This window comes from Protopterus annectens, chromosome 1.part2, assembly GCF_019279795.1.
Source record: "Protopterus annectens isolate FY-2018-M chromosome 1.part2, PAN1.0, whole genome shotgun sequence".
NCBI lineage: Eukaryota > Metazoa > Chordata > Ceratodontiformes > Protopteridae > Protopterus > Protopterus annectens.
Window position 1 is genome coordinate 444,221,136 of NC_056727.1, and position 26,296 is coordinate 444,247,431.

Genomic DNA, 26,296 nt, shown 5'->3' on the forward strand with positions numbered 1-26,296 from the left:
TTAAAAAATATATATATATATATATATATATATATATATATATATATACATATATATACACACACACACACACACACGCATACATACACAAATATATTTATTATTTTGTATGATCAATCCAACAGTACATAAATTTATCAATTCCTGTCTTCCCTTAAAATTCACTCTTCCTCAAAAATTATTCTGCATGCATTTTCCCCACAATTTCCATTTTCTATGCAATTTGCTGCAAAACTTTTCTAAAGATCCCACTTGAAAGTTTACCTCATTAACAATATTTAATACTTCAAATACAGTTGGTTTAGACTTTTTTTTGGCAGCCACCAGAATTGAACTGAAGACCTTTCAAAGTCTAGGCAATTCAGATCCTGTATCCCAGCTCAAAAAATAAATTCCCTAAGTTACACCCATTTGCTCACCTGATATTTCTGACAGTACTTGGGAGGGAATTTTTCAAGTCTGTTAACTCATTACATTCCTGAAACATATGATCCCATTTCAGTGGCAGATTTAAGCATAAGCACAGGGGTGCACGCCGGCCCCTTTTTAAATTTTTTGTTTTTAAATCCTGTGCATCTTTAATCCTGTCACCAGATGCACCTATACAATCTGAGATGTGATTGGAGGTTGCAGTCAGACAATTTTGTATTTTTCATAATGCTCCTCCAACTGCATCTCCATTGTAATTTAGGCCCATTGGAGAGAGCCACAAAATCATTTGGGTAAAAGTTTAGAAATGGTCTGTCAGACAGAAGGCAATCTAATTTTAAAATAAAAATAACAATTGCACAAACTACCTCGAAACTGCTGTTAACTCTCAAGTGTGACAGTGTGATCTGCATTGAGGTAATTAAATTATTTTATTTTACTGAAGTCCAATTTTCAAGGTGCCAAGCCCTACAGTTGAGAGAGCGCTGTGTTTGGCAAGCTAACAGTATAAATTCATTTATACTGGTTTAAAATGCAGTTAATATAGTTTATTACTGTGTAAAACAAGTTCAGGAAAAACAGATGTTTGATTCTGTGGTTGACTACAGGCATTACTAGAGTTTGCTACAGAAGGCACGTTAAGTATGGCAAAATAATTTAGGGGTAAAGCGGTTTACCTCTCAACTGTACAGATTTTTGCCTCATTTTGGCCTGTATTTCACAAAATTGTGGTTTCTGGCAAATTAAAGACTGAAGTTAGAAAATTAATGACAAACATTTCAGTTTCAAAATTTATATTCTTCAGAAAATTAATGTCAATGCAAACCCAGTTATTCCATCAACTTTAAGTTTTTAAGAGCAATTATTTAAAAATTGTCCCTATTTTTGGGTCTTTGTCCCACTTATTTATGGCTCTGTCCAGATTTCTTGCTCTAAGAGGTTGACTTATGAACAGGTTTGATGACAGAAAGCTACCCACTGACACTTTAGAAATGCATCATTCAGTACCCCATACACATCTGAAAGAGCTAATGTAAGCAATAAAAAAAGGATTTGTGAAAATAAAGGTGGAATTTAAAAGTGAAAAGAATAGTGAATTTGCACGAGTAATGCACTTGGCTGACCGGGTTCTATCCAGTATGTTGGAATTGGTCCATCATTTCCAGTAATAGATTTTTCTATGTTTAATCCTAATTTTTTTTATCCCTGTTAAACGCAATAGTCACCATACAGTTAAACCACTCCCCAACCTAAAAATCAGTGATAATTTATTTTGGGCAGTTGTATCCAAGAAACAGAACTACTCAGTTAAACAAGCTCTCCACAGTTTCCTATACAGGTCCATCCGGCAGAATGATCTGCAGAAGAGTCTGTAAATGTTTACCTCATCTCCGTGTTACATTCATTTTCTTCCTGGATTATATTACAATTAAACTTATAAAATAAACACAATTGGAACCAGTAATGCCTTAATACAAGAACTAGTCATTTTGTTTCACAACCCGTACTTAGCCTGCCACTACTCTTCTGGGCAGCTGTCCCCAAATAATTCCAAAACCTAGATCTCAGGTTGTAACATGGAGAATACATTTACTGAAATATTAAAAAAAAAAATCAATGTCTCCCTAAGTGATACCATTTACCCAGATCTAAAACTACAACTGTGAATTAATCAGGGAAAAGTTTCAGCATGGTTGTCCATTACAAAGGCAACACAAGTTTCTGCCTCTGGTTCGTTTGTCTCATTCTGGTTTGATTTTTCACAGCTGTTTTCTTCTCACTTTCCCACCTTCTCAATTCCTAGTGCTTATTTAATCTACAAGAGCTTTAATAGTTATATCTTACAATCCAAGATAATTTCGGCAGTTTTATTTGAATGCATCCGTTGTTCAACCAAGAAAGGAAACTGCATGTTTCTATACATAACCTGCATCCAGTTCAGAAAGTTGGTTGCTTTAAAGCTTTACTGGTCTCTTGAAAAGGTTCTAGTGTGATATCACTATTTAAATGAATATTTTTTTCTGACAGCAGTCATATATCATACCCGTATGGTGTGCTACAACGGGCCCATTAAGACGCTGTTTTTGGTGATTTACTGTATTTTCTTTGCTAACCGGGTAAAGTTGCTGGTCCCGAGACCCTTTCTAGTCACAAAAGTAGTTCTATTCAGAGTGTGTAGTGTCGCTGGGTATTGCTTCGCATACCTGTCAATTTGTTAGCAGAAGAAATTGGGGGTAAAGTGTAAAATAATAGTGGGTCAAAGGCCCTCAAAATAGGGACAGATTTTAAACATCGCTGTTATAAACTGCAGACCTGTCAAGAGCTATCACTACTTATGTATTATCAAGTTGTTTTGAAATCTGGTTGCAATAGTGCACAAATACCTGTACTAGTTATATTTCTGTACTTGTCTGCTACTGGCAGCACTGCGTATTAGCTTATTTTACATTATAACAAGTCATAGATGAAAAATAACCTTTGGTCCAGTCCACTCAGAGCAAATAAAATACATTTTTGCTTAACTTAATATGAACCTGCAGGGTTTCACCATTCTACTATATTCCATCTTTAAGATGCCAGGTTGCAGGATGTGTTATGATGAATAATTATGGATTTATGGTTAAAGTAACTTACTGCTGATCAACAGCAGGAAGTTTGCACTGTAACTAACTTCCAACAGGCGGAGCCTAAGCCTTCTGACAGAATTAAATCATGGCCTCATATTTTAAACAAATGTTCATATCTCCGGAACCATAGGGGTTATGAAAGAAGAGTAAATGGCAAATTCTTCAGCACAAAACACTTATAGTGGTAGTATTCAAGTTCTAGGTCTTAAACTAAATTTTATAAGTCACAATAAACACAGTAACTATTACATTTGTAATATTTTGTAAACTCACTCAAGTTACACACTAAACATTTTATTAATGTAACTGCAAGCTTTCATATGAGCCTAAGGAGTTCTGTCTGTGTTAACTTGGGTGTTATTTAGAAAATGTGAAAATTATATATAAAATTAATATCATAAAAACAGTTAATACTTATTTAACTGCAGTAGACAGATGAAATATTAATGCAGTTGAGTTTGCCACTGTGTAAGCTTAAAGATGAAATATTTTAAAACCTTGTATATAGAGTATGGTTTTGGAATTATTGATGCAAATATGAACAAGCAATATTTGACGCCTAGAGGTGTTAGTAGACTGCAAATACACCCGGAGGCGAGACTCGGATGTAATGAGTTCATGGCCAGAGTTTGATTTCAAACATGTATACAGAGTTACTTATCACAACAATGTCCCTTTGTGTCTTCCCCAGTAAGAACCATTTGCCCTTTCTGGGTCTTAGCCAGTTAAATGCAACCATGTTTGCACTGCCTTATTCCAATCTTGAGCGAGCTACAGAGTGGAAAGCACCTCATGTTGCAGAAAAAGTTGACAGGTGAAACTGGATATAAAATCGAAGTGGTCTAGAAACAAAGGAGGGAAACTGTCATTTCTGCTGTTAAAACTATGGTGTTACCACAATAACATTGACTACAGGACCCTTACTCATGTTTCCTATCTGCAAAAACTACCTAATCTACTTATGTTTTTTTTGCATAGGTTGAAGGGAAAAAAAAAGTGCATACGCACTCGCACATACTACAAGAGGGAGGAGAGAAATAAAAAAGATAGAAGCACTTACAATTAAGAAAAACACTACCCACGCTTGAGAGATATGGAATCTGCATCTGACACACTGGAGTAGCAAACAAGATCCAAGGTAGTCGGGTGGATGCAGGGCACTGAGTACGAGGGAGGAGCTTGAGAGTTGGAACCAAGTTTGTGGAATGTGGCTGAGCCAGATCCTAAGGGTCAAATCAGAGATGCAATTGTGAGGAGGAATGAAGGAAACAGATGTTTAGATTTAACAAAGATGATTGCACTCTACCTTAATTTCAGCTCTCCCAGTATGAGAAAAGAAACAGGTAGTTAAGGGCCAGCAAACAAGACTGTCTGGATCCCATACAAGAAATTGAGAGCCTGAAAGAAAATAAGCTAGGAAAGATGGAGAAAACACTTAATGCTGGACAGCTGCAGGATTCTTCCCATTAAAGCAGTCCAAGCTCCGGCTTTGGTACAACTGATTACTTCTAGCAAATTTAGAGGAAAAAATGTCAAATGTGCTCAGGGTAGATTTAAATAAGTGTAACATTGAAGGAATACATCAGCTCAAAGAATAAAAGGCTGGAAAGTATACTTTAAACAGCTATTCAAATGAATTGATAAAACTGTAAGCAAAACAGGTTTTGTTCTTAACAGTATTTGTATAAAACATTTCATGGATTGAATGTTACATAGTGTTAATCAAACTGCACATGGGTCACTCCCTCCAGGGATCTTAATCTAGCCTCTGACATGAACAGGTAATGCTGGAAAGATAGATACATCTCTCAAGAGACTGCCGCTGTTCTCTGGAACAAGCTTCCAATTCACATGAAACAAGAGACCCTCCCCAACTCTCTTCAAACACAAACTAGATAAATGGAGGATTCCAAATTCACTCCTCACTCCTGGGGCGATTCCCATGTCCTTCCTGGACACAGGAGATGGATATTAACAACCATATGTCAATACATCTGCAGACTTCACTCACCTAACCACAGACAGCTGGGACAATTCAGGATAAATATGGCTCTGCTTGTAAGGGCTCTAGGGCAGTTAGCCTAGTAACCTTCTATGAACAAATGTATTGCAACCTGACCCACGCCAATTCATAATTGCATCTCAGTAATATGCAACACTGCAATAGCCAATTGTCTTAGGAAAATGTTAAGTCTGATGTCAGAAAATGATGACTGCAGTTTATTTTTCTGACGTTTTGCTTTGTTAAGTGCTTTTAAAAATACAGCTGTTCCTAACTTACAGTGCCGCCTTATGACATTATGATCGGACTACTCTTTAAACTGTAAATTTTATCCTGCTACAGATTACACATCTGAGTCTGCCTGTGCAATTTTGGTCCTGCTGCACAAATCAGGTTATGCCAAAATAGTGGGGTGTGACCTTGTATAGTAACAGATATGCTCAACTCAAAAGTCAAAGTAATTGCAAGTTCACAAATATGAACATGGAGTAACATAACTGTCCCATTATCCTGGAAGACAAACTGGTAATCACTCAGGGTTCTACCATCCCCACATTAGCTTATAGCTTTTATTTTTGGGGATGCTCACCTTGCCTCACAGGTGAGGTAACTTCTAGGGAATTCCTATGAACAACGTATTAAAGGACAATACAGAACCCTTTCAGTGCTATGAAACTAAATTCCAAACATAACTACATTGGTATATTCTGGGATGAAAGAGCATGCATTTTTAGTGCTTTAGGCATCAATTAACTAAATGCAACCTGTATCAGCTGTACAAACAGGTAGCTATTATGCTGACTCCAAGACCACCAACTGATGCCAGTACAAAAATGGCAAAAACACAGCACAAATTTTTTCTGAATCATCATCAGTACCTGTAGCCAGACATTTTCTCCAATACTATGTGTAACCATTATGTCAGCAGCTAAAAAAAAAAATGAACGAACTGTGCTTGCCTATCCTTCCCCATATCAATAGTGCAACCAAGTTCAACATTTCACTAAACTTCTTAATATGTTGTCTCAGTAGTTTACTTAAAGCTGGAGAAGTGCAAATATATTTCACAGAATATGTGTTTGAACAATTGCTGTTAAACTGATGAATATGTGTTATCAGTTACAGTACTCCAATTCAGGATTTTGACTTTAACCATAGCAAGCCTTACCTCAGATCAAAAGCAACAATGTTTTGAATTCTCATTTTAAGAACTTTTATGAAATGCTTATTGTTATGCTGAGTCAGATAATTCAGAATGCCAATTAAATACTCAAACCAGCCACTGTTCAAGGCAATGTTGGGGGGGGGGGGGGGGTTATCCAAGTTATACACATCCTAGTATAAATACAGTTTCTTACAATTTTACAGGTTCATTGGCCAACAGCCACTAGGGCGTTAAGCCTAGCCTTGCATCCTAGGCCTCTGACAAGTCCTGGTATCCTTTGTAAGTGTAAGCAGGGGCTTGGAAGATGAAAACATTTACAAGCAGGGGTCAGGGAGATAACATTTACAGACTGCCTGCATCATTACAAAGGTACTAAACCAAGGATGAACTTCCTGTTTCATCCACTTGTCCAAGCTACACCTAAATTGGGCCAGGAAGGAACTCTATTCCACACGAATGGAAGTCTTGGCAGCAAAAACTGTTTGATTTGTCGCACAATATCTGGGTCAGATTAAAACTGAAATTGGTCTCTACAACGTACAAACTATCTTTGTAGAATTACCACCAAAGGGAAGGCAGAAGGACATCACAACAATCCCACTGTCCAGTTTCTGCATTTACAACTATATCAAACCCCATTCCAAAGGAAAACATCTGCCTTACAGCCAGTCAATATCCCTCTGACTAAACCTCTGTTTTCCAAGTTTTTACCTGAACCAATGATGTCTGCATCACAGATTCCAACTGTCCTCAGTGAGAAGAGGCTAATCACTCACTACAATTTAATAAAAATATTCATATAATATTGTTAAAAATGGCAAATTATTTCCATTCATGCTTTGCATGAGAACAGCTAATGCAAATAATTTTGTGAAACTACCCCATCGCAGGCTGAAATACAGAGTAACAAACTACACAGAATGACCTGTGCAACATAAGCATACGTTTTCAAGAGGCTGAAGTGAGATTTCTTACTGCATTATGAAATTTTGCAAACTTCTTTCAATCAAGGCAAAAAAATAGGTTTTCTTTTCGTTACCAAAAGAAAAGAATTCTGTAGGGTAATTTTAGTTCTCTTATTTCATATAATTTTAAAACACTACAAATATATTGATAACAGCAGCATACAGAGAAAGGAAAACATACCTAAAGTATCAGCCTGTTTTCTACAAGTGGAAGTCTTAAGTTATAAGTGACTGAAACAAAATAATGAATCAACAAAGTAGCTATTAATTTATTTTTGTATCCCTTTTTTGTATCTAAACTTCCAGTATAGCACACACTTTTGTACTCATGTCTTAACTGGTTTGTATTGTTTTTTCTCCCAGTGCCTCTACTGAAAATAAGCTTTAGCTCAGACTATCCCAGTCACATAGTAGAAGTAATACATGCATATATACATATGAAGGTGCACCACATTATGAAGAATACTCCTCATTTTAAGTCTGAAAAAATACATATCCATCACCGTTTCACCCTGAAAAGGTCTGTCACACATTCAGTGTTAAGTTTTTTATATATACACTTTAATATCCATGGAAAATAATTCTGAATCATATTAGTTTAAACAACTTTTTATACATATAAGTGAACATTTTAAAGATGTCACAAGCTTTTTAGCTGAAGCTGTTTAGCAGGCTGTTAAGGGATTCACATCTTGCCCAATTGTTCGACATTATAAAAGAGATAGTATTCTACATTTTGGAGATGGAAGGTTGAAACCTAAAGTACGTTAAGAAAGCACCAGTTCATCTTGTGATGAGTGTCATTTGTGCAATACAAGCATTCAAGCCACTACACTGTACATTCATGCAGTTGTACAGTTGATGAAACAACCCAACATGCATAATATCATCAAGATTAGAATTTCAGAAGAAAAAAAAAACTGTCACAATCACCAGCAACCATGCTTTCATGTAGCATAATGTTGCGCCTCAATCCAGAGCAGCTGTCAAACTTTCTGTACAAGACAAACAAACTAGAAACTGCAATTAAGTATCACACTACTTTAAATTACTAACACAGCATCCTATCGAACAATAACACGCAGTGTAGATCAGTATATCTATTGCACAATCAAATCATACCTGAAATGAACTTGCAAAGGAGTGACCACTAGTTTCACCCCTTGTTTTAGTCTATAATGTTTCCGCTCCTCAAGAAAAACCCAGATCACATTAACCGCTGTTCGATTTGTCGCACAATATCTGGGTCAGATTAAAACTGAAATTGGTCTCTACAACATACAAACTATCTTTATAGAATTACCACCACAGGGAAGGCAGAAAGACAGCACAACAATCCCACTGTCCAGTTTCTGCATTTACAACTATATCATAATCATACCATTACTTTATACCGAAATTTTAATGGGATTAAAATATATATATATTCGATTTACATACGCTTTTAAAAAACTTTTCTTTAACTAAAAAGAAGCATCACTTGCCAAATGTTTTTACTAATTATTCTACCTACCTTATTATCGTCATTCTCTTCTGGTGTTGATGCCATCTTCACCTAGCAGAAAAAAAAATAACACTTTGTGCCTTTCACAACACAACAATCATAAACTGTTCAAACTTGCAAATATAGCTTTTTTTTTTTTTTTTTTTTTTTATACCAACCCCACCTTCCAAACTCTAGACACGTTCCCAACAACTCAAACCTACTGCCACTTGGAGTTCCTGATTGAGATGGAGGTGTTACAACTACAGAACCGCCTCTCTTAACGAGTTGACGTATCTATCAAATGGTCCTTATTTGTTTACTTTGCTCCTCCTCAGAAATAACGCGCCCCCGCTGACGTAGACACGTACGGCTTTAGTTATTGGCCTTTGCGATGGATTGTAGTCCTGGTAGTTTTTGGAACAGACAGAGGTCCGCGTTTGAGTGTGAGTAAAGCTCTCCGTTGAATTTAATAGAAGACGTTTGAGAATGAGAAATGAGAACTACTTATTCCGGCATGCAATGTTACTAAATATATGAAGCTTTGCGTTTTTACTTTTGTACCACAGTAGGAATGGTTACAATATACAATTAAATAGTTATTGTGGAAACTATTTGTAGAGGTTTACTTTTTTTTTTTATTATTAGAAAGTATTTGCAGTACTATATTTTTTAATCCTGGTCCAGTTTTGTTCGTGGTCCGGAGTTGCTACAGGTGGGTAACAAACATGCATGTGGATTATTGCTTTGGGGCAAGGCAAAAACATAAGGAAAAGGCCCCAGACTGGTGGTACTTTTTAAATGCCACCACTACTAATCTAACTTCTGTTGCTCACGAGATAGCATGACACGTATTCTTGCTGTAGTAGTATAATTTCTTCCTAATCTGGAATTGGTTTTGTGGTAGTAAATTTATAATCAGCCCTAATACATTATTTTATTATTTATTTTACATTTGATTACTGGGGTAGTCCGACTGGACACATGTCTGTTTTCAGCGGAGGTCCGGGGAGAAAGGCTCCATATGAACAAAAACAGTAATTTAAACATTTATACAGAATGCATTTATGTAAGAAAAGATATTTATACAAGAAGAAATTTAGCTAATTACATAACAGGAGTAAAGCTGTATCATTTACCATTAGTAAATGAGAATAATTTACATAGCAAGGCATTTGAAAAGAGGGGGAAGATAGGGGAAAGACAATCATTAACAGCTATTATTTTTATGTATTGCTACTTATTTGCCTTTGTTGCCCAGGATGCCGAAGAGAAAAAGCACCCCATTTAAGTTTATGCATATTTAAAATTGTTTGGTAAAAACATCTGTATATGAGATTTATGTAATTTTTATTTTATTTTTTTTTTTTTACATGAGCATAGCATTTTAACACAACAAACGAGATAATGTTTGACACATACAAAAGACTATCTAGAATTGCCAGTTATTGTGCTGCTGACCTTATAGAGCTTTGCTTCCGTTTTCAACAGAGCAAAACTAGCTTGGAGCATACCTCTCAATTGTACAGATTTTCGCAGAATGTCCAGATTTTTGCAGTATATGTTTGGTCTGTTCCTCATAAAATTTTTGGTTTTTTGGCAAACTGTTAAAGATTGAAGTCCCTAAATAAGTAATGGTAGACATTTGAGTTCAAACTTTATATCCTTCAGAAAATACAAACTTTTTAAGTTTATAGGGGGTGATATTTAAATTCTGTCCCTATTTGAGGGCCTTTGCCCCCCCCCCCCTCTCCCCCCTGTTCTTTCTGGCTTTGTCCAGATTTCTTGCACTGAGAGATTGAGAGGTATGGCTTGGACTTGTATTCGATAATGCCCTTTCCTTTGGCAGCAATCCTGAGATGATCGCATGTATGGTTCTGCTGTAGCTTAAAACTGCTTATGATATTTCAAACGTGCTTACTGTTGAAGCTTGCCAGCCTGTTGCTGTCAGTGTATTACTCCTTGCTACTTAAATATGCATTACCTGTGACTGCTGCGTTGTCAAGTCAAAACTTGGTAGCATTGCAAACCACAAAAGACAAGATATTCTGTCTATTTACATAGCTATGACCAGCCATAGTGATATTGGAGGAAGTCTGGGGGCTAAAAGACAAGCTAGTAGACCCATTGTGGATGTGGGGCACTGGGTATGTAAAATGACATCCTAAGGGGACTAAAAAAATTAGAAATGGAAGATCAGCTTACCGGTTTTATCTCTCCTAAGACAGTGAACAAACTTTTCTTCTCACAGATAATTATACTGAACACTAATAATTCCATGTGCGAGAGGTGTAAATAATAATTAGTCTAGAGCCTTTCATGTTCTCTGTAAATCATCCTTGTGACCTTCATAACGTCTCCCCATGATGTTTCTCTAATCACACCAAAATATCTTATGCTGAGGCTATGCAACAGTTATTTCTATAGTCTCTTACAAATAAGATTGTCTCGGCAAAAATCAGGCCTCTGAGTATATACCTCCTATAAAGTGTCAACACTATAAAAAAAAAAAAAATACTCCAAATCTGATTCATCGAACCATAGCAACTATCAGCATGTCTTGGTGATAAGTGACTGCTGTCAGGTAAACTGACTTCTGTGTCACAAGTTGGACAAAGAGAGGATTTCTGGGAGTTGTCTCAAGTGCTAGGATCTCTGGCATTACATGGACTCTCGTTCTTGACAAATATGACTGTGATAGTTGTGCATTTATGAGTGATTGACTTCAGCTGTAGAACCCTAATTGATAATGCAGAGAAAGATGTCAGAAATTTGCAGGCATGTTACAAAGGCAAGGCTCTAGTCCTGAGTGGAATCTTTCATTCACCTTGAATGATACCTAAATGCAAAGAACAATTGTCTCCAGTAATTGGTTAAATAGCTGGTATCATTCCAGGTGGATTCAGTATGCATCAGTTTCGGTAAGGGTGGCCTGCACCTTTGTTTCAAGACTTTTGCATACTGGCTAAAGCCCTTTGCCCCCTCCTAGTGCCTTTTTTTAGGCAGGGTCCACGTGCTAGATTAGTTAGAATGTCCATTAGTTCCACAACTGAATTTCATTAAGTTGGCCTTCGTTAAAGCTGGAAATCTAAGCAATAAATTGCCTGATCTTGAGGCACTCTGGTATTTGGAAAACCTCAGTGTCGATGTTGCTAAAATGTAGTTTAAATGTAAAACAAGGCTTTGTGCTTTTTCATGCTTTTAGACCAATGGCAAGTGTGGTGGAGTCTCAAAATTATCTCCAGCCTGATCACCAGTGGTTCACAGACTGAACTCCGTGAACTATATATCACTCAAGGTAAGATTATCAACTAGTAACTTGTTTTGTCCTCTGACTACGTAGGATTACTCTGTGTTCTAAGTGATCTTCGTATTAACAAAAGCTGACTAATTTTTAGTAACCGTAACTACCCTTCAGTAAACTGGAACACCCTACCTCCAATATAGGATATGCCCACGTATTCTTATAATGAATAAACAAATTCCCATGAACAGCTTGTAAATAAACCTACTAGAGGTTACAGCGTTCTTGACATGATTCTACAACTATGGTTTCTATTGCACTACTCTTCATGTATCTGCTTCCTCAGTGAAGTCTGCCAATAAACTTGTGACCTTTTCCTTTAAACTCATAAAAGCTCCTACAGTAAACTCCACTGAATCTAAAGGTTACAGACATGCCAACCTCAACCTATGTGATGAAATATAAAAATTCACTTATGCCTACTGCTCCCTAGAGTTTTACTACAGCTGCAAGCTTTACTAAGGAATTTTGCCCTTGTATAGTAAAATGTTTAGAGGTTGTGGTCCCTACCAGAACTGAGTATTACAAGAAATACAAAAGCAAATCATTCTGGTGGTCTACCGCCATAAATAAAGTATGCAACAAAAGAAAGAAAACTCAAAAGCATTATTAAAAAAATGAAAAACACTATCAGGACTGACCTCCTTAAAGTCAAAGATAATTATAATTCCACCTTTAGCTATGTTAGCCTACCTTGCCCGGAACGTATTCATAAGGGGCCTCCTATTCTGACCCAGCTGACGTTGCTAATATCCTTGCAAATAAGTTTAGTGCCAGCTTCTCCCCTGTGAGTTCTATTCAAATTCCTAAAATATCTGAATCCCTTACCCCCTCATGTATCTCAAAAGATCATTTACTGGAAGTCCTAAGACTAAAATACTTTCTGCATGGGAAATGACAGTATACCTGCTTGTTTAACTGTGTTAAATATGCCCTTGCAGACACACTCCCCAAACTGTGGTTTATCTACCGTTTTTGCCTTTTATGAGTAGTGCACATCAGTTGTGATACCCCTCCTTAAGGGTGGACTTAACTGACCTAGATAACATGCCTCATCTGCAAAGCCATGGAACAGATTGTGACTGATCTTATGAGCTGAGATAGTAAGAATGTTGTTAGATGTGATCCCCAGTAGTTTGGTTTTTGAAGGATAGATCTTGCCTATTTATTCTGGCAAATTTCTTTGAAAAGTTTACCGAGGCTGTAGATGCTGGCCATATGACAATATGTGGTAAGGTGTATAGCAAACTGGCTGAAAGACAACATACATAATTTGAGTTGTAGGTGCCTCATGAAAGTATGAATATGACCAGTGGTGTCCCTCAGGGCTTTGTGAAGGGTATTTCTTTATCGGATCTCATATCAAATAGTCAAGACCTTTGTCTAACAGTTTGCAGATAATTGAAAATTGGGGATTAAGTCACCCTGTGAGACCAAACCATCCAGAATGAACTCTTCCTGGTACACTCATGGCATACTAAAATGGTCTGAAACTAGCTGCTTAAAACAAGTGTAATATCACTTTTTGATAAGCAACCCCTTGCTCATTATAGTGTGTAGGCAACACTCCAGTACAAACCAAAATGTAGTTGTGGCCCTAGGTACTTGGGTTAAGAGCTCCTTCTCTTTTGACCATTATGTAACAACAGTTGTCAGAAAATCCTTTCATTTAACCTAGCTAAATGCCAAAGAAATATTAAGTAGTAAAGAAGTATTCACTTCTATATCCTGAGCACTGATCAGGTTACATAAACAAATTGAGTGGATGGTTGTCTGCAAAGTTACTCTAGGAGTGACTGGTAAGGCCCTCTTGAAGACCAGAGGTGCTGCAGTAGAGAGGGTACTAACAAGGTGAGAATGATTATGATCAGTGGCCTTGGAATATCAATGAATCTGTAATGTATAAGTATTACTGATACTCTGACCAGTAAGAGTATTTATGAAAGCTCAGTAGTCTGGACACTTAACAGTTTCATTAAACAGCCAGAAAGGACAGGTTCTGCATGGTTTGGCTAAGTTCTAAGAAATAAACTTTGAATCAGCATAAGTGTTTGTTGTGACACTTTATTCCACATAGTACCAGGCAGAATATATAACCAACACTACCCCTTGTCTTTGCTAAGAAGTGCTTGATAGGCTATAATTTTAGTTCAGGCAGCACGTGGAACCTTTAGGCTTTATACATGCTTCACTAGTACCACATTAATAAGTACTATGCCATTGGATACTGTTTAAAGTCTTTAGTAATATTTCCAACTAGGAAGGTATGAGTATCCTAACAGGCCCTTACTGAAATAGGGTGCCCCTTCCCTTTCCCATGGGAAAAAGATTTCACTTCTTTCTGTCTAGCAAAGCTGTTGTGGCAAGTAGACAATTTTGCCTTTCGTGCATAGAATACTTAGGTGAAGTGGTAGCAGGTAAATTAAAGATTTCACAAAATGTCTTCCCTTGTAAGGTGAGATACAGTTAATCAGCTGCATCTTCCATAAGTATAGAATAAAGTTTCTTATGTTTAGACTTGCAGGACATCTATGAACACAGATCCTTATGTTACATTGACAGCTTCTGGGTTCCTTAACTACATCATACATAGGAATAGACTCATATTATTTATTTATTTATTTGTTCAGACCAAAACGCTGTCTATGAACATACATGCTTTATGTTAAGATGATACTTTCTGTCTCTTAATCAGATTATAAATTCTGCTTCGAAACCAGCATGACTTCTTAGAAGTGCTGATATCCAGTAACAATCTGTACCATAATCTAAGGTTTGCACATGTAACAGGATTGTCCCTTTTTGCTGTTGTACTCAGTAAAGTGTATTTTGTTACCATGCTTATGTGTCTGTATAGTTCCAGACATAATCCTATCAATGTTTCATTCACAAAGGCCTTGTTGGCCTGACATCATTCATCTATAAATGATGTTTAATGCTAAATACATAAATATGATTGATGCACATTTTCAGTGTATTCAGGACCCCTAAAGAAAATAATTCTATATGTGAACTTCCTTTGTACAAGTTCCAGTTTAACTGCTCTTATTGTATGTAGACAGAAAGGAGAATTGCACTCTAAAATATTATGAATGAATGATTTTAAATAAATTAAATGTTGTGTTCTTATCAGACATTATTTTATTTTGCATTTGTTTACTGGGTTTGTGTGACTTGGTTTAGTCAAAACCCCTTTTTCAGTAGAGGCTTGGGGGGAAGCCCCACTGCATTTCAAATGTTCAGTAATATACATGAAAAGACTTTAAATAATGTACAATAACAAGTACATATACATTTCTAATTAGGTTACATTCATATGAAAAAAGAGTCCAGTATTACAGTATAAAAAATACTTGTGCATTAGTAGATGTTTAACATCGAGCATTTGAAGAGGTGTATTTGTCAGGTAGATAACGTAGTGCTTATAAATTCAAAGAAATGAAGGTGAGGGAAGAAACTAGGTAAGGCAGAAAATGTTAATATTTCAGTTAAGTGGTGAACGTAAAGCACATTGAGGCAATTAAATATATGCCTATAATGAGGTTTACATCACAAATATAGAGGTGGGGGCAGAATAAGGGGAATCTCACAGAATAAGAAGATGAGCAACTTCAGAAAATATAATGGAGTATTTGGATAATATGCACAAGTTTAAAAAGATTGCTGTCAAGCAACTATTTTGGATAACTTCAAACCACAAAAACTTTTAGTACAGTGACTTAGGCAACAGAAAGTAGAAATGGTTGTCACCAAACTTAGGGAGCCTGTTACCAGAAGAATAACCAGAGGTCCTGTAGAGGTAGTAGAGATATTTTGAAAATTTTGTTAAAATTTGTTTAAAGCAGAGGAATGTCAAAGCAAAGAAAGAACACAAAAATATTTATGGAAGAGTTAATTATGCCAGAATTGGAGGAAGACAAGGAGGACATGAGCTAAAAGTCCTGTTGTATAATCAATCTATAGGGAAGTCTGCAGGAACAGATGGTACACCTGTGGAAGTTTAGAGGGAAGAACGTGATAAAAGATCTGGAAGATTTTGTTTAATAGTATTTTAAAGGGAGAGAAGCACCAACATCTTGGAAGAAAACTGTTTGCTGTATTACCTGTAGAGGATAAAGATGCAGAATGTAAGAAAATACCTCTGCTGATGCAGAGAAAGCTTTCAACAGCATAAGATGGGATTTTACGAGTTGGGCTGTGGAGACATTTGTATTCCCTGATACAGTAATAAGATTAATTAGGAAGATATACAAAGGATCGGAGGCAAGAATTTAAAATGGGCGGGTTTCTCTCAGATAAGTTGTGTTTTGAACAGAGGAACCAAGCAGGGTATCCTTTTTCCCTTTGCTCTATATTTAGAGCCACTAAAAAAGAAAATAACGGTAATTAAGAAAAGCTGGCTGTATGTGCAGATGATATTTTGTATCTGATGCATCCAGAAAAGGGCATCTCGATGTTGTGGAATATTTTGAGAGAGTTTCAGGTCTTTTCAGGAAATAAAATTAATGAAGATAAAACAATGGCTATAGCTGTGAATTATGTACCCACACTTGACTTGGTCTAGCGATACCCATATTTACGGAGTCATTATGGAGTATTTAGGAAAAGATAATATAAGGGTTGATAAACGGGAATCCCTTCTTTATGGACAGTATGATACAAGAAGTGAAAATGTTTTAATCCCTTTAGTTTTATATACAGGTCAGGCATATTTTTATAAACGGTGGTGCAGTGGTTAGCATTGCCACATCACAGCAAGAGGTTCTCCAGTTTGATCCTAGGCCGGGGTGCCTTCTGTGCAGAGTCTGCATGTCCTTCCTGTGGTTGCGTGGGTTTCCTACGGGTGCTCCGGTTTGCTCCCACATCCCAAAGACATGCTGCACGTGGATTGGACACTCTAAATTAGCCCTAGGTGTGAGTGTGTGCGTGTGTATGCCTTCTGTGGAAGGTTGGGCGCCGGGCTGGCAACTCGACAGCGTAAAACTCCACTGCCAATCCTTAGCGGACGAGGTGATCTGCTGTGGCTACCCCTAACTGGGAAAAGCAGAAAGAAGAAGAAGAGGCATATTTTTATAAACCAGAGGTGAAGGTTTGAATGATAATAAAGAGTTGAAGACATTTATCTGGGAGGGGAATAGGACAAGAGCTGAGAGAGGTTAATCCTCCCAATAGAACATGGTGGTTTAGGGTTACTTGATTTGAAAAGATATTTTAGAGCTACACAGTCAAGGCTCATATAGATAACAGAAGCATAAGGTTATAATTCAAAGTGGAAAGGGATGATGATGACTGGGCTTAAGATATAAGAAGAATAAGAAGAGTTGAATTTTGGATGCAGATCCTTCAGGAAAATAACCACTATAAAGGATGTTATGTTATATCCATAAGGTTGCAGAAAGTGTTCATATAACTAAGCAACACACGAGTGGAGAAAGGAGATTTTGCCAGTAGGAATGACTGCAAATAGGGGTACAGAAAATAGACAAGTGGGGCTGGAATTTACAGTAGAAATCTGGTAAAGAAGCTGATGTATTGGGAGCAAATAACTAGAGAGAGGAACGATAATAGAGTGGGATGAGGCCAAGAAGAAGTTTGGACTGCAGGTAAGAGAGTGCCTATTCTGTCAGGGGTTGATATCCAGGAATAGGCAAAGAGAAACGGATATGAGACTCCTAAGTGAAAGACCTACTGTGGTAGAGTTTTTAGATGAATGTAGAACACACACTGCTGTTAAAAGGGGAAGACTAGTAGATCATATAAACTATAAGAATTAATCTCAGGAGAAAAGATTGGGAAGAGAGCCTTGTAAAGCAGTTTACAAAGGAACAATGAGGGGACATATGTATGCTTCCCAAGTATGCAACAAAGTCCAAAAGGTGTAGGATTTTTGCTTGCAAGTGTTTGCATAGGTATTTGTGTACCCCAAGCAGACTTTAAAGAAATTTTCCTCAGATACATAGCAAATGTTGAAGATGTGATGGAGAAGAAAGATGCAACTGGGAACATGTTTTTGGGAGTGTAATGAGTTGGCAGGTTTAAAAAAAATCCCTACATGGTATTCTGCCAGAAATATTAGTTGAGCAAATGGCTGTAGCAAGAGAAATGATTTATCTGAGCTTGGACTCCGTATCTTAGATGTAGTGAAGTCTTATTAAATTTAATCGTGTTGGCTGCCAAAAAAGCCATCACTAGCAAACGGAAATCAGAAATATAAAAGCCATCATTAGCAAATGGAAATCAGAAATATAAACAAACTGTATTTGAAATATTGAAGGTTGTAAAAATAAAATAAGCAGTGTGTGGATCTTTAGAAAAGGAGAGGGGAAGCAAATTACGTAGAAATAAATGAAGTTTGTGAGAACAATAAATGCAGAATAATGTTCAGGAAGAGCAGTGAGGTTTAAGAGAAGACAGAAATTGAATGATTTTTGTAATGGAATCAAAGAAGTTTGTTAGAAATCTTGTATAATGTGTGTAAATGGAAAGAAAATATTAATATTTTTCTTTTCTTTTAATGTATATGTGTAAATGGAAACACTGGTAATATGGTTTGTTTTCTTTTCTATTAATGCATATGTGCCTATGTCTTCAGTGCTATTTTAATAAAGGCATTTAAAAAAGTATAGTGGTAGGGGTGAGCAGTGTCACAAAACAATGTGCATAACTGGGAGATGCTAGTAAAAACTATTCAGGCATTTGTGAAGCTTGGTTGTGGGGCATGGGAATTCTGAATGAAGAGAAATGGTTTGACAGGATGGCAAGCTGAAGATAATAGTGACATTTATCCTGGAGATGTACAGGAGAAGATCCATTGATTTCATAGTTGAAGTTTTAGTTGTGTGTTTAAACAACGTTGCATTCTGAGTGTGTTTCACTGGTAGTGAGATGCGGTTCAGTAGTATAGATGCACGATTTGAATGTTGAGCCTGCAGTATTAGATGATTTGGTTGTAGTGATTTTTTTATTTATTTTATTTTTCTCTAGAACATAAAATTCTATTGGAGGAATACTATTGCATTAAGTAGTTAAGAGCTGGGCAATTTCCTGGCTTGTAGGGAAATATGAGTATTGTAGTTAACTGAAAGAGCTAGGTGATGCGTAGTTCTAACCAGTTTAATTCTCTGTGGGCTAGTCAGTGGTGTGTTCTGCTATATTTTTCTGTAAATTTGGCTATTTTATTATAACATTACTCGTGTCTAGACAGTTGTGAGACCTGACGGTTAATGAAGATTGGGCAGCATAGAGGAGAGATGGCAGTAAGAAAGCAGATGCTATACATCTTCTGGCTATGTCAGTGAGGTGGGTTTTTACTCTGTAAAGTACCTAGTTTTTGATGAGATTTTTTTACCCATGTGTGATACATGGAGGACAAATTTCAACTGGACATCTGTTATAACACCCAGCAATTTTTGTTGTGGTTTACTTGCTTTGTGTGGGAATAGATGACAGTGAACAGTGTTATTTTGGTAGACATCTGTTCTGGAATGAAAAGCATATATTTTTTTTGATTTAGAAGTAATTGTAAATTATTTAACTCCACTTTCAGTAAGAAGGATTTTTGTGTAAGGTCCTGGAGTTTAGGGAGAGATTTGGCAGAGAAGATTAGAATTGAGTCATCAGCATATCGAACTAGGATATGATTTTTTTGTAACAGTGTAAAGGTCATTGATGAATATGCTGAAACATATGGGGCCTAGTATAGATCCTTGTGGAACACCAATAGTTACTGTCAAAAAAGTGTATGTATGTATATATATATATATATATAATGTGTGTGTGTATATATATATATATATATATATATATATATATATATATATATATATATATATATATATATATATATATATATATATATGGATCTACTTGATTTTAGCGAATCCTGTTTCACCAAAATGTGAAATTCGTGAATGGATTTAAGCAAAAGTGCTTTTTATCGAAAATGCACTTTTGTGTAAATAAGAAGGGAAATCACAAAATTAAATTAGTTAAAAAAGAAAAACATGCAGTTTGCATGTTTACTTAGTTGTACATCAACGTTTAGTGTTGATGTACAACTAAGCAGACTGTTGTTGAGATCATAGTACAGTGGGGATGAGGGAACATTCCCTTTTCCCCACTGTAGTGCAATCTCAGAGTGAAAATATTAAAGTAGGGGGGTGTGGGGGGCACAGACCCCATATGAGGGGTGCAGGGGGGCTTGCCCCTGCATAAAAGTGTTTTCAGTGTTTATTTTTTTATGCATTTACACGAAAGTGTGTCGCACTTTCGTGTAAATGCATTTGTGGATTTCCATTTAATTGAAATGGAAATTCATTAGAATGCAGTAGATCCATATATATATATATATATATATATATATATATATATATATATATATATATATATATAGTATAATTTCACTGTTTGTGCTCTGTTTGAATTGTAGCTGTGGAACAATTGCTGTGAAGAGCTGGTGAGCTCTAAGGATAAGAGTTTATGCAAGAGTTGCTGGTGAAAAACAGTATCAAAAGCTTTGGATAAGTCTAGGAAGATAGTGGAGAGTAGGCATTCAGTGTTTCTGTGGATGCTGACAATATTAACTGAATTCAGTGAAGTAATAGTTGTGCTGTAATGACATCGGAAACCGTATTTGGTTGAAGAAAGTAGCTGGTTATTAGGTAGTTGAGAAGTTGCATAGGAATACATTTTTCTAATGTTTTTGATATGGGAGTTAAATTGACAGTTGGTCTATAGTTTGAAAGCTCTGTATTGATTCCACCCTTGTTAGATATGGATAGATTTATTAGAAGCTAAAACTAGATATGCAGTAGCCTCAGCTGGTTCTTTAATAAGATATTCATCAGATTGTCAGTGGCAGTTATAGTAGGTTTTAAAATTTTGGAGGCATTTTTGACAGTATCTTTGAATACTGGTTGGAAGTTGAAATGTCGAAGGAGGTTATTTGACTGAGTAGGGACCTCAAGAGCTTGATTAGTTGCGTGGTTGGTTAATGACTGCATACTGGCTGTGTAAAGTGGGAATTGAGTTGGTTGGCAGTGGTTTCCTTTTGTTTGTGTGTGTTTGGCGTTGGCTGTTTAGTTCGTTCTGGATTTAACAGTTTGAGGCCAGTAAGATTTTTGGATTATTAGTGTGTGTGTTTGTTTTGGTTGAGTAGTAGGTTTTCATATCTTTGGTGATTTTTTTTTTTTTTTTTTTTTTTTTAGTTGTCTGTATGCTAGTAAAGTAGAAGTTGTTTTATTATTTTATTTTTTATTTATTTATTTATTTTATCCAGACCTTTCAAGTTTTGTCTGTCTGCATCACGAGTTGCCTAGTTGCTCAGGATAGCTGCACTGTTTATATAGTAGGCCCACCCTGCCTCAAGGCCCTAATCTTGATTTGAAAAGCCTTTTCCTTAAAAAAACTGTTTCAGATAACTTTTCCAGATCTTTCATCATGTTGTCTTCAATCAACATGCCACTTTTCACTTTAAGTGGAGTACCAAGCCAGTATTTGGCAAGCATCATTAACTTGCACTTTTTTAAGAGACATCTTGATTGAATTATTGCTTTTGATGCTGACAATTCTACATTTATATAAATGAAAACAAACTAAACTGACATATTTTCAGTTGCAGACATTATGCTTTACATATAATCTTCTATAAGATCATTGTCAGTTAAACACTGCATGGCTCGTTCAGTTCTTGCCTTCCCTTAAACCTCATTCCTCCTCCAAAACATTATTTTGTATGTATTTTCACAATTCCCATTTTTTTGTATGAAATGTGATCCTACCCATTTCTAAGGATCCTATTTCCCATTCTTTTATCTCTGATACTAAAGTCACTACTTCTAATACTGTTGGTTTAGACTTTAATTTTGATTTTCTAGTAATTGCTTTTTTGGCAGCACAAACTCAGCAAGGCCTTACATCTAGGCAATTCAGATCATGTATCACAGCTCAAATAATCATTTTCATAGTTATACTCATTTGCTCACCCAGTAGTCTTTACAGAGTACTCTGTACAGAATTTAAATATCTGCCAACTTGTTACACTCTCAAAACAAATGTTTCTAGTTGCCTACTATAGGAAAAATTCATTGGAGTCTGCTTGGTATATAAAAATAGCTATGTAAACGCTTCCAAGCAAAACATTTTAAATCTTCTAAACTTTGTTGCATTTTTGGTAGCCATACATGTATCCTCCCATTGTTTCTTTGTGAATTGCTTATCCAGTCTCTCTTCCCAATCCTTTCTAACTTCCTCTGATCGATTCCTATAGTTACCATGCAGTATTTCATATGCCATACCAATTATCCCTTTTTTAATGGCAGCTTCTCTTCTAGATTCAAGTAAGCATCATTTTGCACTTGTTAATATTAAATTGTAGCAAAGCTGTTTTGCCAACAAAGTGATTTGTTTGAAATACCTATTTTTCTCTGTTAAACAAGTAAATGATTTTATAGTTGCATCCAGTTTTCAGTCATCTGCATGTTTGGAGAGTCAGCAGTTGGGTGAGATCAAAAAAGAAAACACAAGATTGAAAACAATTGATCCCAACTCCGAATCCATAGTAACTGGTTTCTACTCTTGAGTATTCTCCCGTAAGCAACACTATGCTTTCTCCTTTGCAGCCAGTTGTCAGTCCAACTAATTGTATAAGGATTATATTTTTGTAGTCCTAAGACTTGAAATAATAGCATTATATCGCAAAGTATCAAAGCCCATGGGCAAAGCTACAGTAGGTGTACCACTAGAGCTGATAACTGTTAGCAAGAACTTCACTAACAGCTTAAGAGTAAAACTAGTTAACATTTATCTCCCTTTCTGTTACATATGCTGACCAATGTCTTAGCTGGTACTTTTTGTCCATTTTTAGAATTCTTAGTACATTGCTCAAACTATTTCCCACAAATATGTCAAACCTGCTGGTTCATAACATTTGTACCATTTCAAGTCCACCACCCTTTTGGATTGGGACAAGTATAGTTTCCTTTGCTGTTAAGAATAGGACCGTTTTTCAGCAAAACATTAAATAACCACAGGGGGTGTTGACTCTTTTCTGGTCTTACAGAAAGAGCAAATGTTGTCAGGGTCGGTGCTGCATTTTTTTTTCTACTTTGTACAAATCATACATGACCACATCTTTCAGCAGAAGGGCAATTGCAAGTTCTTGTGAGTGCCTAACTGGCCCGGTCATGACTGAAAAATGGTCTGTGGACCAGCCCAACTACCCAGTCAGCAAGTAAATAAGGAATTATTAATCTGTTCACCATGTTTAAAATTCTGTAAAACTTCATGTTATGGTCAACAAGTTAATAGACTTCATTTGATAGTTTACATACTTATATTAACACTTTTAGTTTTCAGAGTGAGAAACAATAGCTTTTTCAAATGTAAACATTGCATATTGGATAGCTTGTTGTAGCTGTCGAGCTGCTGAAATTGAGATGCTTGTTCACTTCCAGGAGAAATTCCTTATGTACTTAGTCTATGTTTTTTCTTCCACCAGGAAGATCACCTGTGTTCAAATTTCCTATCAGTCTTTAATTTAGTGCATCTGTCTAATGGATCCTCAAAGTGTTTTTAACATTATCTTTAATCATCAAAGCTGGACTGTCTCCCAAATCCTTTTCCAGTCTGTGGATACTATACTGGGTCTCATCACATCAAAGTCCAGTTAGCTGTAATTGTATATATTGGTTTAAGGAGAACTAGACTTTACAGCAGAAATAGAAGAAGCTAGTACGTTTTTGTCTGATGACCCCCAAGGATTCAAAGATTTCCAACTTTTATTATTTATATTTGTTAGGACCAGCTGAGAGAGATATCTGATCAGCTACAGTAAACATTTGATACATTTTTCCTGTTTTTGGAGTAGATTCATGGCAATCCCTGCACTTATAAAAGGTTTGTGAAACTTTTTAAGGAATGGCCCACATAAAATGGAATGCTTTGTACTGGGTACATCTTGGCATTTAAACCACAAAGCACCATAATGCGTACGATAACTGCAAAGGAACAATTTGTTTTAGGTATTTTATAAAGCATTTTATTTCTGGTTGCAGCTTTCTTTGTATGCACTCATAATTTATTCTGCTTTTGTTTTTACATCTCAACTTTCTGTCCGTTGAAAGCTAGGCTAAGCTTTTTAGCATGGTAATGGATTCAATAAACTTTCTTTCATGCAATTCAGATTTGTATTTGTGAAATAATGCATTAGGTTAAGTGTTAAAATGCTTTTAACAAGCCAGGTTTTTTCCACTCATTTTCTCTGGCCTAAGGAGGCCTCTCGTTAAGTAGTAAGTTTAAGCTCCACAGACATTTATAAGGGTTTCACTCTCACTTTCAGTCTCACTGCTAACAACTGACTGCTTCAGTGTTTCATGATGTTCATGTCCAGAGTTTCACATCAAAGACGGGGAACTTGAAGTTCCCATTCCTCTGCTATATCTCCAAAACGGTTGTTGTAAATATTAGAATTTGTATAATTCTTGGTGTCCTTTTAACTCTCCCACATTCTCATATCAGAAAGTTATGTGTTTTATGTAAAGTTGCAACATTTCAAGTGGTTTAAAGTTCTCCAAAGCCCGCAAAATCTGTATTTTTGACAAATCTCCATAAATAGCCAGGCAACATGTTAATTGATTTGAGCAGCCTATCTACAGTAAGCAATACCCCAACCAAATCCTTATTCTCACTTGATCTGATGGCTTATATAGTAATGTGGAAAGTAGCTACAAATCTTGTGTTATTTTTATGGCTGATATTATTTCAGTGCAGTAAATGCAGTGGTTGGGAACAAAGTGAGTTGCAGGGCTTTCAGATCCCTATGTGACTGGTTTTGCTTTTTGTGGACTGAGAATATTGCACATGTACATGCTACATTTGACAAGTTTCAGCCTAGGAATTGTTAACTTTAAATTGCTGAACATTCTAATTAAATGCAACAGTATGAACACAAGCTGGTACTGTATTGCTGGCAGGCTTTTGTTTCGTGTAATTTACACTGTTGTCTTTGTTCCATGTTTGGAGAAAGTCCAGATTAGTCACCCCCAGAAAAGTTCTTCTCAGATTTGTGTGTGGTTATTCTGATTGATAACAAAATCTTCTGTTGTGAGCTTGGGCATTCATAGGTTCATAGGTTCATAGATTAGTACTAGGCTAACTGCCCTTGTGAGCCATTTTAAGCCTAGCTAATTATCCCTTGTGAGACTCAAACCCTGCACCTTGTGTTTGCAAGGCTAACACCTTAACCATTAGGCCACCCTCCCAACCCAATTTCTTCCTTTCCCTTGTCTCAGTAAAAGCAGTGCAGTATTCAGTTGATATGAATTTCGGTCTTAGTGCTCTCATTTCTTGCCCCACTCTATAAAAAAAAAAAAGAAAGAAAAATCTTGCTGAATTTTTATAGTATGAGCCATACATATTTACATAATTTGTTTTTGGCCTTAAGCTGTAACAGACTGTAGAAATAATGCAGATGTTGACATATGCACTGTAACTCTTACACTGCAAATGCTATGTCTTAATGTTACTTGAAATATCAGTTTACCATTCATCATATGTGTCTACAGTTGAGATGAATTAGGCATAGTTTCTGGCTTGTGAATACTGTTTTTCATGCAGTAAAAGAATGAGAATTACAGATAAGATGAGGGTGCCTGGTCCTTAGAAACACCACTGTTGCTGATTACTCTCTTATAGGTTATATTCATTATATGTGACTTTCAGTCCTACATAACTGTAGTAATTGTAAGAAAATTAGATTGTTTCTATGGGAATTCTTCCTTCTTTAAAAAAAAAAAAAACAAAATCAGTGGCTCAGGTGTTTGACAATGCAAGTAGGGGAGTATGGGCATGCCCATCTTGGGGGAAGGGATTGTGGGCCTCTGTCTGGCTAGGCCCACTTCACCAATAAGTGATCTAGGCTCTGTCAGTGGATAGAGGTGGGTCATGACTGGGAACTAGACCACAGGCAGGCATGGATGTGACTACCGAAACTAGTGATAGTAGTTCTTGTTAGGTGAGTTTTGTTGGAGCACATGCGAGTTTACTTTAGGGATGTAGGTGGTCCTTGCAATGACACAGGTGCCACATTACCACTGACTAGTGGAATAGGCTAAATAATTAATGCTTTAATTGCCAGGACTCCCCTTCTTCAAGGAAGTAAAAGGGTTCAAGTTCAGTTCGGAGAGGGCTAAATAGTTAGCAGATGGAAACATATAGAAAGCATATTCTGCTTTCCATGTGTCATAACAATGAAACTATGTGGTGTTAGTACAGTACCTACTGTTACATACATTCCTTTCTCTTTCATGTAATTTTAAGCCTGT

The 26,296-nt window shown here is 36.4% G+C and overlaps 3 protein-coding genes across 7 annotated transcripts in view; 2 read left to right on the top strand and 1 right to left on the bottom strand.

The window, feature by feature from the left end:
- SNX5 (sorting nexin 5) overlaps nucleotides 1–8,968 on the bottom strand; it is a 1,365,310-nt gene extending 1,356,342 nt beyond the window's left edge. Inside the window, 2 exon segments of the mRNA XM_044056982.1 lie at nucleotides 8,702–8,743; nucleotides 8,856–8,968. Coding sequence (XP_043912917.1) covers nucleotides 8,702–8,737 — 36 coding nt within the window. The 5' untranslated portion in view covers nucleotides 8,738–8,743; nucleotides 8,856–8,968.
- The window catches only part of KAT14 (lysine acetyltransferase 14), a gene marked incomplete in the record, with an annotated part of 1,940,697 nt that overhangs the window by 219,416 nt on the left and 1,694,985 nt on the right, over nucleotides 1–26,296 (top strand).
- MGME1 (mitochondrial genome maintenance exonuclease 1) overlaps nucleotides 9,095–26,296 on the top strand; it is a 336,423-nt gene continuing 319,221 nt past the window's right edge. Inside the window, exon 1 of one of the 4 annotated variants that reach the window (XM_044056975.1) lies at nucleotides 9,095–9,117. The gene's annotated coding sequence lies outside the window, so the exon portion shown is untranslated. The other 3 variants (XM_044056981.1, XM_044056947.1, XM_044056938.1) reach the window with 3 other exon arrangements.